Genomic DNA, 13,691 nt, shown 5'->3' with positions numbered 1-13,691 from the left:
AAAGACAAAATGTAGTGCTGCTACAGCCCCTTAAATAGCACTTACAACTGGCAGAAACTCCTGGGAGTTTGAATGGTTTACAACATCCATAATCTTTATGAGCAATACGCTGGTGAGTTTTGGTTGCCTTGATGTTTAACACTAATACCATCAGCATGGTTCAATTTCAATTCTATTCTGAAATAAAGACTTTAAAAGTGGTTTTATTGGTTTCCATACTTATTGTTACCCATTGATTTCTATATCAACTGTGCTCAGTTTACAAGTAAAAAAAAAAGGGGGGGGGAGGGGAGGGTTCTACATGTCATCCTTCCAAACTCAACCTGAGATCCAACAGTCAAGCTGGGTTCTTTACTGATCATCACCACAGCTAAAATAAAAATTCTGGAGACCAAACTGTGCTCTCAGTTACATCTGCACAATTCATCTGTCCTCAGTGGGATTAAAGTGTAACTAATTGGAACTTCATAAATGGAGCTGGCTGAAAAATAGGAAAACATTTTTGGGAAAGATTTTGAAATTTTTAAGTTATTTTCATTTCACAGGGTTCAAAAAAATGAAGTAACTACTTTTTTCCAAAATTTTAATGATTTTTTATTCAGATTTTCCTAAATTTGCCTTCCCCCTACCCCTTTTTCTTTTGCCACTGAGTGCAATAAAATAAATGATGTCGTTGACTCTCCTCCACTTTTCTTTTGCTACTCTGATGAAGTTTTGAAAAGCTACAACTTTTGAAGAGTTACAGACTGATAGAGTTACAAAGTTTATCATTAATTATTATTCCCCTTTTATAACTTTTCTAAAGTTGAGGAAGTTTTGAAAGGTTACAAAATGGACAAACAAAAACGAAAAATGGGAAAGAACCTAGACATCATTCATTCTAATACATTCAGCGGCAAAAAAGAAATACAGGAAAAAGCAAACAAAGGAGGGGAAAAAAAACAGAAAAACAAACACCCCCCCCCCCCGCAATTTGAAACGAGGCAGAAATGTTTGCATTGCTTCAAATTTGTCATAGAAAAATTGCATTTCCCAAAATGTTTCAATGTTGATGAAACCATATTTTTGCTGCACAAGAAGAACCAGATTACAGTTCATCCTCTCTGAACTTGCTGAGCTTGCTCTGCAGGGCTAACAAAGTAACAAGAACTAATTAGTCACTACAGTTAGAAGATATATCTCAAAATACATACAGCAAGCCAATCGGAGGAGCAAGGTGGTGGTGCCATTTTTACATATAGTCATTTTACAAGATCCTGATTTTACCAAGACATGTGCACGTGCTAAGGTTTACATAATGTGATTTGCCCCACTGACATCAATGAACCTACTCATTGTGTGTAAAGCTAAGCATGTGCATGAGGCTTTAAGGGATTAGGTAAGTGTTCAGTAAAGTTCTGATACTGAAAACTTCTGCCAGTAACATCCTGTTATGTATACCAGGATTCTTTAAAATATGATTTTGTATCCTAGTATTATAAACTGAATTAATTATATGAAAGAAATCAATTATCAAGCCTATGATACAGGGCACTGATTTTTTTTTTTTTATGTCTTGCATATAATTACTGAAAGTGAATCACCCACTTAAAAAATATCCAGCCGGTTATTTCCCCTCCCCCTCACTCATTTTTCGCCTTCTATTAAAAATAGTTACCTCACAGCATAGGCTTTTTCCTGGGACTTAAAGATCAGCTGGGAGTAGAGAAGGGTCATCGACTCCTCCCAGCCACTAACTATTTAGTTAAAAATACCTTGTGCTGGGATCATTACTGTGCAATATACGGACGTGTTTGTTTATTTTTGGGCACTTTCTCAAGGGAGGTTTAAATATAAAGAAGTCATTGTTAATAGTTACATAACATAAGGAAAGAAGCTGGAATCTGTGGCATTGTTAGAAGCTTTTTGTTCAGTTTAAATAATAAAAAGTCAAGTGGATAAATACGGAAATTTATTTCCCCATGTGAACTACTGAGCCTGGAGTTTGAGGTTTTGCTCCTGCCCAATGCAGTAACTTGTTCCCCCCTCTTCTTCTACAAGGAAACCTTGCGCAAGCACAATAATAATTAAGAGTCACCTCATGACTGCTACTTACTATCTGCGAGGTCTGTGCTCTTTGACAGCTGTTCTAGTTCCCAGCCCAGGTGTGCAGACTCATTCATGCTCTGTTTTTGTGCGATCTCCAGTACCATATTCTCTTCCAGCAGCTCTTCAATTCGCTTCTTGTCTGTGTCCCGGTCCTGTGGAAAGAGCATGCAGATGGAACATCATGCTGAGCGTATTAACTAGGGAGCCTGATCAGGCTTGCACAGTTATTACTACTAGGAGTGATGAATGTATCAAGAATTGAACAGACTCCTCTACACAACATGTGTGCATATGTTAATATACACATACAATATTAAGAGAGACCCCACACAGATCCAAGATTAGAGCCATCCTCTGGATGGGCCAGATCCCAAATGAAACTTCCCCAGGTTCAGAGGTACAAAGATCCAGGGTTTTGGTTTAGGCCCATCTCTAATTACCTGAAATACTAAATGGACAATTCAAGACATCTTTAATACAATCAAGCCTGCATAATTTCACTACTAACTTGACAACTTTTTGACACTATCTGGGCTCATAATAAGCTCTCTGCTCTTCCTAAAGCTGAAGATAAGCATCACAGAATCAAAGATATTTTTTCTTCATTTCTTGAAATGCCAAGAAGTTAAATCTTCATGTCACATCATTGTCAGTTTCACACAGCTTTTTAACAAAGAAACTGTGTGAATAAATGGAAAATAAATTCATATAATGTACTTAAAAAAAAAAAAAAAAAAAAACCCTACCATACCAGGTGATACCACATGCTGTAATTGGAACTAAGTGCTGTTAGGGTAGGAAATCAGTAATTTCTAATTGACATTAAGTTCTTGACTTAATTCTTGCCTTTCACATGCAAAATGCACCAAATATGCATGGGCTCAATGAGACATTGTTCAACGTTTCCCAATGGAAGTCAGGTTTTTACTGCTGATTGACAAAATGGGAATTATTCTAACGAACAGATGAAAAATAGGCTTATATACACAGAACAATTTCCATTAAAGTGAGTTGGTATTGAATGGGATAGACTTTAGAGAGTGATGAATAGTTGTCCCAGTCAAAGTACTGGTGTAGCCTATAGGCACAGGCATGCTCCTCTCTCTCACACACACACACACACACACACCCCATCCCTTTCTCCTTATAAGAAACTTGTATCACTCCGAATAATATTTACATGCATGATGTTTGCATTGAAATGAGAACCACCATCTCTATATGCTACATAATACGCTAATACATAATGCACTAAGACAGGCAAAACATACCTAACATGAAAGACATCAGCTAGGTTAGTGATTTGGGGCAATACATTTTTGGTTGCTCAATTCGAGACACCTGACAGGCGCGCTAGCCCTCTGCATGTCATGCCTCTTCAAGGTATCTCAAGATGGGGCACCCAAAATTTGAGGCACCCAAAATTATAAGCCAATTTTGAAAGTCTTGGGTATCATTCGTTTCTTAATTTACGATGTTCTGAGCTGTGCATTTAGCGTAACACTAGTGGATCTGACCAAGACCTCCATTCCAGCAAAATCTTTTTCAGGTTAATAAATGACCACACTTTGCAAGAATTCAGAACAACGAACCCATAAGAATGAGGAACACTAGTAACTAAAATTACAGCACATGAAGTAACATTTCTTATGTTTAATGCAATAATAAATGTCCAATGTAATTTATTAGCCTTTTAGTTGTGAGTGATAAACTGCCAGGTCTTAAGTCTCTCATTTGTGTTCAAATGAATAAGCCCCTTTTCTCTGATTTACGTAGTATTAAATATTGAGAACATTTTATTTTTTGCAGTGGTCAATGCCTCAGACCTGCTGCAATAACTATACATTTTATTTTCAGCAAGAACAGTTGTTCATTGCAGCAGATTTTCATATCCCAGGTGTAAGACTTTTTTTTTTTAAACTGATACATTCTAAACCCTCAACATCCATGTACATAGGTTCAGTATTTGAAACTTGGTGATATACGCTCATGTAACCTGAAATTTGTCAAACCATTTGCTTCTCCCAAGCAGATCATATTTTTTTTATATTTATATAAAATATAAATATATTTTATTGTAAGTCAAGTGTCACACTATTTTAAGCATGCATGATGCACTGTGCACTGACACAAAGTTCACATGGCCTGAGACACATTGAAAACTTTGTAAATGGGATTTGTCCAACTCCACTAGATTATGTAAAAAGAGTATGTAATCTAGTTTAAAAATATGATTTTTTTAAAAATCGCATAGTTAAATAAAGAGTGTGTACCAGCTCTACATCATGAAGTTTGGATTTCAATTGCAAGTTTTCCTTCTCTAGTTCATGCAATTTATCACCACGAGCTCTTGCTATTGTTAACTGTTCTTCTAGCATAGCCTTTGTTTCAATTAATATGATGTTGTCTTCTCTCAATTCCTAGAACACAAAAAGAAAAACACCATATGAAGTCAGTAGTTTCAGAATTTTACGTTGCAAACATCAGACAACTTTAATATACTACAGGTTGAAAAAAAGGATATATAGCACACCTATACAAGGGCATTGAAATACTGGATATTTACCTATGAATAGCACCTTTTAATCATTACCTCTAAGATTACAATTTCACATATGAAGATCCCATGAAGACAAAGATTTACACTTTAAAATGTTCCAATATCAACGTTGGTGAAGCACTTGGAAGACGGAGAGTGCACATATAAATAAACAGACCTAGACCTTTAGAGGTTACAGGAACATTTACATGAAAAGGTCCTTTCAATAACATGTCAGAAAGAATTCTCTTTCCCTCTTTCTCATGTACATGGCTTTATTTCACTTAAAGAAGCACTGGTTTGCAATGACCTCTTAGACACCTGACACAATCATTAACTGTATGAACAGTTTTGTTTTTCCTCTAGGCCAGCAGCATTTTTGGTTTGTGTTTTGTGGAACACAAACCAATCTGGTTCTGCAGCTACAGCAGTTCTAGCACAGCTCTAGGAACAAGGCTGGTGAATTATATGGTGCTCCCCTTGTTGTTTGAACCACAACAAAGCAAAAATTGCAGCATCATGCATTCATATACCTTATCTCCAGAAATAATGCATATCCACAGCATAAAATCTGGTTGACATTCTTGACCAGGTCAGAACAGCTTTAAATTGTCTGATTTCAGGTAAAATAATATATATAACTGCTTACTTTTATCTTTAAATATATATAACTGCTTACTTTTATCTTTAAATGCTTTTGATATCAGAAACATACATGTAAGGCCTGCAATTCTCTCACTCAGGAAAGCGACGGCATTTGAAAGATGAGAAAGAGCAGGATGTTACATAGGGAAACCGAGGGTGGAATGGGGACAAAATAACCCAGCAATTTACCTTGTTCCGCTAAAAAGATTTGTACACCTCTACCCCAATACAACGCTGTCCTCGGGAGCCAAAAATTTTTACCACGTTATAGGTGAAACCGCATTATATCGAACTTGCTTTGATCCACCGGAGTGTGCAGCCCCGCCCCCCTAGAGCGTTGCTTTACCACGTTATATCCGAATTAGTGTTATATCGGGTCGCATTATATCGGGGTAGAGGTGTATTAGTTTATTTTTTCCTCCAACATACAGAAAAAATGGAACACACACACATCCACGGAGAAATAATTATGGGTGGACAGTTTATTGCTGGACAATAGCCTTCAAATTGTAAAGCCTCTGCTGATATCAGTGAATGAGTTTTCTCTCTCTGACAACAAACCTTCAAAACACATAGACTACTGAAAGATTATCAGGAATGAGTAAGTTGTGGTGATTCGTTGGACAACAGCTGCCTTCCCATTTTTGGAACGATACAATCAGGGGCCTCAAAAGTCTCATAGCAGCTCAGTAAGACTCATTTCCGAGTCTAAATGTCGCATTTCAGAACATAGTTTGCAGAGATTGTTATGAAATGGTGTTCATGCTCTAACATGCATACAAACCTAATATATACATAACCCTTAACCATAACTCATAACCAGTCTATTAATGCTGACCTAAAGAGAAATCCTACAAAGGCTTTCAATTTAACCCTAATTTATCCTAAAGCCAGTGGGAAGAGTCAGCAGTTGACAAATTAATCTTCAGGCATTTCTTGCCATTCAGATAGGACTTTCCTGCAGTATGCAAAACCCTAGCCATCAGCTACCCTCCTTAGAAATAGAGAGTGCTGTGGGGTGGAGATGTGCTGCAATTTCTTGGAAATAAACTTTGGCAGGGGAAAAAAAATCTCATGGCCCATAGAAAAGAAAAATCCCTGGTTATTGTTGCTACTGGTTAGAACCAGCACTTCCATCCATCACCTATTGTGTGGAATGGCTTTTAAGTCCCCATCACACTGAAACTGATTAGTGCAAAGCTGTTGCAAAACTTTAGATGAATGTGTTTTTGGAACAATTCCAGTAGTAGTAAGAATCCATGGAGAAACATTTCTATTAGTTTTAGGTTTTATAAAAAGAGAAAGGATGTTCTTGTGGTTAAGGCTGACTGGGACTCAGGAACTCTGGATTCCGTTTCCCAGCTTTGGTACAAACTTCCCGTGATATCCTAGACCTAGAGAAGTCCCTTAATCGATGTGTGTCTCAGTTCTCCATCTGTAAAATAGGGATGATTGCACTTTGTGCTCACAGAAGATACTATGATGGTGACTGCAATAGAGACGTCTGTGAGTAAATGAATAAAGAGAAAATGTTGAAACTCTGATCATAGAATCATAGAATCATAGAATATCAGAGTTGGAAGGGACCTCAAGAGGTCATCTAGTCCAACCCCCTGCTCAAAGCAGGACCAATTCCCAGCTAAATCATCCCAGCCTTGGGGCACTCCACTTGAAACCGGCTGCCAACTAGACATGGAGCCATTGATCACTACCCGTTGAGCCCGACGATCTAGCCAGCTTTCTATCCACCTTACAGTCCATTCATCCAGCCCATACTTCTTTAACTTGGTGGCAAGAATACTGTGGGAGACCGTATCAAAAGCTTTGCTAAAGTTAAGGAATAACACATCCACTGCTTTCCCCTCATCCACAGAGCCAGTTATCTCATCATAGAAGGCAATTAGGTTAGTCAGGCACGACTTCCCCTTCGTGAATCCATGCTGACTGTTCCTGATCACTTTCCTCTCCTCTAAATGTTTCATAATTGATTCCTTGAGGACCTGCTCCATGATTTTTCCAGGGACTGAGGTGAGGCTGACTGGCCTGTAGTTCCCCGGATCCTCCTTCTTCCCTTTTTTAAAGATGGGCACTACATTAGCCTTTTTCCAGTCATCTGGGACATCCCCCGATCGCCATGAGTTTTCAAAAATAATGGCTAATGGCTCTGCAATCTCACCCGCCAACTCTTTTAGCACCCTCGGATGCAGCGCATCCGGCCCCATGGACTTGTGCACGTCCAGTTTTTCTAAATAGTCCTGAACCACTTCTTTCTCCACAGAGGGTTGGTCACCTTCTCCCCATGCTGTACTGCCCAGTGCAGCAATCTGGGAGCTGACCTTGTGCGTGAAGACAGAGGCAAAAAAATCATTGAGTACATTAGCTTTTTCCACATCCTCTGTCACTAGGTTGCCTCCCTCATTCAGTAAGGGGCCCACACTTTCCTTGATTTTCTTCTTGTTGCTAACATACCTGAAGAAACCCTTCTTGTTACTCTTAACATCTCTTGCTAACTGCAACTCCAAGTGTGATTTGGCCTTCCTGATTTCACTCCTGCACGCCTGAGCAATATTTTTATACTCCTCCCTGGTCATTTGTCCAATCTTCCACTTCTTATAAGCCTCTTTTTTGCATTTAAGATCAGCAAGGATTTCACTGTTTAGCCAAGCTGGTCGCCTGCCATATTTACTATTCTTTCTACACATCGGGATGGTTTGTTCCTGCAACCTCAATAAGGATTCTTTAAAATACAGCCAGCTCTCCTGGACCCCTTTGCCCTTCATGTTATTCTCACAGGGGATCCTGCCCATCTGTTCCCTGAGGGAGTCAAAGTCTGCTTTTCTGAAGTCCAGGGTCTGTATTCTGCTGCTCTCCTTTCTTCCTTGTGTCAGGATCCTGACCTCGACCATCTCATGGTCACTGCCTCCCAGGTTCCCATCCACTTTTGCTTCCCCTACTAGTTCTTCCCTGTTTGTGAGCAGCAGGTCAAGAAAAGCTTTGCCCCTAGTTGGTTCCTCCAGCACTTGCACCAGGAAATTGTCCCCTACACTTTCCAAAAATTTCCTGGATTGCCTGTGCACCGCTGTATTGCTCTCCCAGCAGATATCAGGGTGATTAAAGTCTCCCATGAGAACCAGGGCCTGCGATCTAGCAATTTCTGCTAGTTGCCAGAAGAAAGCCTCGTCCACCTCATCCCCCTGGTCTGGTGGTCTATAGCAGACTCCAACCACAACATCACCCTTGTTGCTCCCACTTCTCAACTTTATCCAGAGACTCTCAGGTTTTTCTGCAGTATCATACCGGAGCTCTGAGCAGTCATACTCCTCTCTTACATACAACGCAACTCCCCCACCTTTTCTGCCCTGCCTGTCCTTCCTGAACAGTTTATATCCATCCATGACAGTACTCCAGTCATGTGAGTTGTCCCACCAAGTCTCTGTTATTCCAATCACATCATAGTTCCCTGACTGTGCCAGGACTTCCAGTTCTCCCTGCTTGTTTCCCAGGCTTCTTGCATTTGTGTATAGGCACTTAAGATAACTCATCGATCGTCCCTCTTTCTCAGCATGAGACAGGAGTCCTCCCCTCTTGCGCTCTCCTGCTTGTGCTTCCTCCCAGGATCCCATTTCCCCACTTACCTCAGGGCTTTGGTCTCCTTCCCCCGGTGAACCTAGTTTAAAGCCCTCCTCACTTGATATTTTAAGACCTAAATTTTGGACCACATTTGACCAGAGAGAAGGAATATGTTAAACTGTCTGACACCAAAACAGATGAGAGTGAGTGGAGTTAAAAACAGGCAGCATGCTGGGTGTAAAACAAGTACCAAAAATACTCATATTGAAACAATGGGTCAATCAGAATACATTTAACAAACTGTCCTGCTCAGTCTGGACCACAGCCATGAGAAGTAAGATGGTGTTTGACCTCATAAACATCACCTCAGAACTCTCTGTGAAACTGCTTACCAAGCAGGAACTGATTATTTCAGTGTCTCATGAAGAGTCTAACTGTGTGCCAAGTAAGGAATACACATATTTGGTCTCTGTTTGCAAATCACACATTGTTGGGAGCCATAATATCTGAGAAATGGGAGGTACGCACTATGCATGTGCCTGAGGGGCGAGGAGGAGGAGGAGGACCTGTCAGATCATAAGGTTTCTGATGAAATCTTAATTTAAGAACCTTTTGCAGAAGCCTGTTAAAGTTGGGCCAACGTTATTTACTTGCACCTATTTTCTGAGGTCATCTTTATAGTGCAAACTTAATTTAAGTAATTACTCCAGGATAGCTTTATAAAGTTATGTCTCAGAGCCTGGAAGGTAGAATTGTTCTTAGCACAGCATATTATAACTAATGTCACCACAGATAACCCTAGGGTAGCACAATTGACCTGAGAATTGGTTTGGCTACAAATCATTTTTGTATTAGATAAGCAGAATGGTTGGGTGTATTCTTCATGGGAATGAAGATTTTTTTTCCTCCTTTTAAATTAATAAAACTCTCAAAATGGTTTTATAGCCGTGGGGTATTTTTAAATCAACAGCACAGAATAGTTATCTATGGTCTTTTAAGATTTATAATATGTTTACTTATAAGAGATTCCAAAATCAATTAGAGGAAATTTACCTTAAAACGAACTATGACTATAAAATATCCAACGATTTCTGATCTTGCCTTCATAAACCTCTCACTGAATTAAACCATAGAATTTGGTCTGCAGCCTTAACAACGTGGGTCCTGATCCTGCAAACACTTATGCCCATGAGTAGACCACTTAAAATTAAATCTTAGCATAAGTATTTGCAGGATTGGGGCCAGAGTGTTGAATATTCAATTGAAACTGGAGAGTTCTCTCTCTCTCTCTCTCTCTCTCTCTCTCTCTCTCTCACACACACACACACCCCTGATGCTATGGAAGTTGCTCCTGCTGAGCTGCAAAAATGTTAACGAATGCCCTGGAATAATTGCATTTTGCATCCATCAAACTAAATGAAAATGTAAAAGAAATGCTTTTTTTTTTTTTTTAAATTATTAAATGTTCACAGGAATTTCTTCCTATTATCCTGTGGGGAAACTTATTGCAGTTGGGGGAGGAAAAAATGCAAGTAAGACTCCCTGGTCTCCAAAAAGAATCTGATCTCCTGGAGAGGCACTAGACTCAATGCAGCATTCCTCTCCAGCAGGGCTTTTATGTTGGAGGGAACCACCTGCTCAGAGGAAGCACTGCATTAAGCCTGCCCCTGCACATTGATAGCTATGACCTCATTAAGCCACCACAGTGGGCAAGTCCATAGACTGCATTTGCATTGTGTTTTCTTAGAGCTATAATCAAATTAAAACAGCGTTTGGTAATTTCTTCTTGTCATGAAAGACGCGGACGGAAAACATTCACCTGCTCAGACATGTCAAGTCTCGCTCACTTGCAGTGAGGCTTGCTCCTTTTGCACTTGTTCTAAGACAGCTTCTCTAATCTCCCTCCTGCCATTAGGGACTTTTAGCCTGTGGTTTAAGGAGCTATTTAAAGTCTCACTCCAATTTCTCTACTCTTACCTCTTGTAAACTGCCTCACATGGGCTGCCCTCCATATGGCACTTTCATGACCACTGCCCGGAGATGACATTCTTTAGGGGCATGTTTTCATGGCTGTACTTCAAGTACCAGAACTAGAGGCTTGTTAAGTGCCCATCATATGTTTCTTCATTGAAGTGCATGCAGTTAAAATGGCCCCATCTATGTGAAATTCGTTTCAGAGTCTCAGACCCTCTGAGCTTAGGAAGCTACCAATAAGTGTCAGGGGAGTTGGATCAGCTTTATAGCCTAGTGGTATCTCTCACCGTCAAGTGAGAGACTAGAACTAGACCCCTGCTCTGACACTGGGAGTGGTTCTGAGGAAACTGTAATTCCAGCTATTTTTCAAGGCGGTGAGAAAAGTGTGAGCAGGCAAAGCTCTGAATTAAGTCCTATTCATTACACCTCACTTTGAAGGACAGTTGCTTAAGGCAGGGGGGAAATGGAAGGGAAACTGAGGGATAACACTGGCTGAAGGACATATACATTGTCAGATTCTGGCCTCATTGAAGCCCCTTTACATTGGTACAGCAACATAAGAGGGCCAAAATCCCCCCTGGGGAATTTCCTGAATGCAGCCGGCAGGAGCAGCACAAGGCCAAAGGAGACAGTTATGCTGCCCTTCTACATCTTGGGATGTGCTGGGGTATTTCGGACAAGGAGTGGCTGGAATGCAAAATACTGGCAATTTTACACTGTGGAGCAGCCCAAAGGCAGCTGAAGCAGCTCCTAACTTATGCCAGAGGACACATTGACCCCCTAGAGCAAACAGAGTTCGAAAGGTGCCAAGAAGATGTAAAATGACCTTTGCTCCATTCCCATGTCTCCAGATTGCAGCTCTTAGAGATACAGCACAGAATCTCACCTATGATGCAGAATCTTGACACCCAACATGGAAGAGACAGAGGTGGGAGACTGCATAAGGGATGGAAGAAAAGACATGAAGGAGAGCTCTGTAAATTTTACATTATGGATCAAGTTAACGTAGCACATAGGAAGCAGAAGTGGTTAGTTTGAGGGTATTGCTGGCTCTAGGGCAAGCCACAGTGCTGAGAACCCAAGTACAGTACAATAGAATGGCTGCCCTCTTGTCTCAGATGAAGACAAGAGGAAGCACTAGCCTCTCCCATGCTACCAGAACCAACTCCTCTGCATGCTTTGGGCAGCAGACTAAAGTATAGCAGCACAAGATGTGGCTCTGCTATCTAGGGTGCATGATAGGGTTAATGCACAACTGATTTGTCAGCTTGAGGGAGTAGGAGAGAGAGACGATTTACAGTAAGAGATTGCAGTAAACTGGAAATTGCCTGCAGAGAGAAGCCTGCCTCAGTTTGCAGTTTATACATTTGATACTCAGCACACTTAGTGGACCTATTCATAAGACGCAGTGGACAGCTGGTCCCCTACGTTGGCAAAGAGAAAAATGTATTTACAAGGCGAGGTTTGCAAACCATAAAGAACTGCCATGTTTTCAGCAGGGAGTGTTATGGGCGTATGTTTTAGTGACACTCCATTATCTCAGGAGCTTTATATACTTACAGTTTGGGCCCAATCTTGAAGTCAATTGCAAAATTTCCACTGGCTTCAATGTAAGCAGAACTGGGATTACATGATTCCAAGATTCAGCCTCCAGAAGCCATCTCAGACAGTCTTTTGATTGCATCTGACTCTGGCTAAAGTGCCACATTCTTCCAGTGGAAAGGCAAACAATTACTCAACCAGCCCAAAACATTCTCATTGTTGCTAGTGGCATGGCAGTCACAATCAGATATTTATCCATAGGACAAGCAGAAGAATTTTGTCTGTTTTTGGATACCATAAAGGTTTCATACACAGTAAAATAAACAAGCGACTTGGATGCTGTAAGGTAGAGGACTTCAGTTAGTCTGATTCAGTTCTGGAGCCCATATACAGTAGATTCAGTGAAGTATTTGTTGACAGCTGTTTCCCATAATCTTAGTCACACGTTGAGTCTATCCATTTTCTTCAGCATGAACCCTAACAGAAGCAAGCAGGGCTAATGCAAATGCACTGAGCAGAGCTGTCCCTTGGGTGCTGTGACTCGGGGTGACTGCTCCAGGCCCTGCACTTTGAGGGGCCCCGTGGGCCGGACCGATTGGCTGGTGTGGCCGGTCCCGGAAGTGACGGATTCGTCACTTCTGCCCCAGACCCCGCACTGCACTAAGGACAGCTCTGGCACTGAGGCAACCCTTCCTGCCACAAGGTCACTGCTATCTTGTGTGACAAAGTTCCTCCTCTATCTTGGTGGGTCCTGCGCTTATTGGCGGATTTTCTTGCCTCAGAGATTCACCATGTGGTTGTGGAACAGCTCAGAGACCTTCCCCTCTGGAAGAACCCACAGTCCAGGTCAATTGGGAGGTTTGGGGGGAACCCAGGCCCTCCCTCTACTCTGGGTTCCAGCCCAGGGCCCTGTGGACTGCAGCTGTCTATAGTGCCTCCTGTAACAGCTGCATGACCGCTACAACTCCCTGGGCTACTTCCCCATGGCCTCCTCCAAACACCTTCCTTATTCTCACCACAGGACCTTCCTCCTGGTGTCTGATAACGCTTGTGCTCCTCAGTCCTCCAGCAGCACACTCTTGGCTCCTTGCGCCTCTTGCTCCCAGCTCCTCACACTCGCACCACAAACTGAAGTGAGCTCCTTTTTTAAAACCCAGGTGCCCTGATTAGCCTGCCTTAACTGATTCTAGCAGCTTCTTCTTAATTGGTTCCAGGTGTCCTAATTAGTCTGCCTGCCTTAACTGGTTCTAGTAGGTTCCTGATTACTCTAGTGCAGCCCCTGCTCTGGTCACTCAGGGAACAGAAAACTACTCATCCAGTGACCAGTATATTT

At 41.3% G+C, this 13,691-nt stretch overlaps 1 protein-coding gene across 3 annotated transcripts in view; it reads right to left on the bottom strand.

Moving 5' to 3' along the window:
• CCDC88C (coiled-coil domain containing 88C) overlaps window positions 1–13,691 on the bottom strand; it is a 133,714-nt gene that overhangs the window by 41,810 nt on the left and 78,213 nt on the right. For all 3 annotated transcript variants that reach the window (XM_034768084.1, XM_034768085.1, XM_034768086.1), the window contains exons 11-12: window positions 4,362–4,508; window positions 2,096–2,240 (exon numbers count right to left, since the gene is read on the bottom strand). In XM_034768084.1, coding sequence (XP_034623975.1) covers window positions 2,096–2,240; window positions 4,362–4,508 — 292 coding nt within the window. The remainder of the gene's footprint in view (window positions 1–2,095; window positions 2,241–4,361; window positions 4,509–13,691) is intronic.

Source organism: Trachemys scripta, chromosome 4, assembly GCF_013100865.1.
Source record: "Trachemys scripta elegans isolate TJP31775 chromosome 4, CAS_Tse_1.0, whole genome shotgun sequence".
In the NCBI taxonomy this organism is placed as follows: domain Eukaryota; kingdom Metazoa; phylum Chordata; order Testudines; family Emydidae; genus Trachemys; species Trachemys scripta.
The sequence above is the reverse complement of the archived record's forward strand: the minus strand, read 5'-3'. Positions and strand labels throughout refer to the sequence as shown.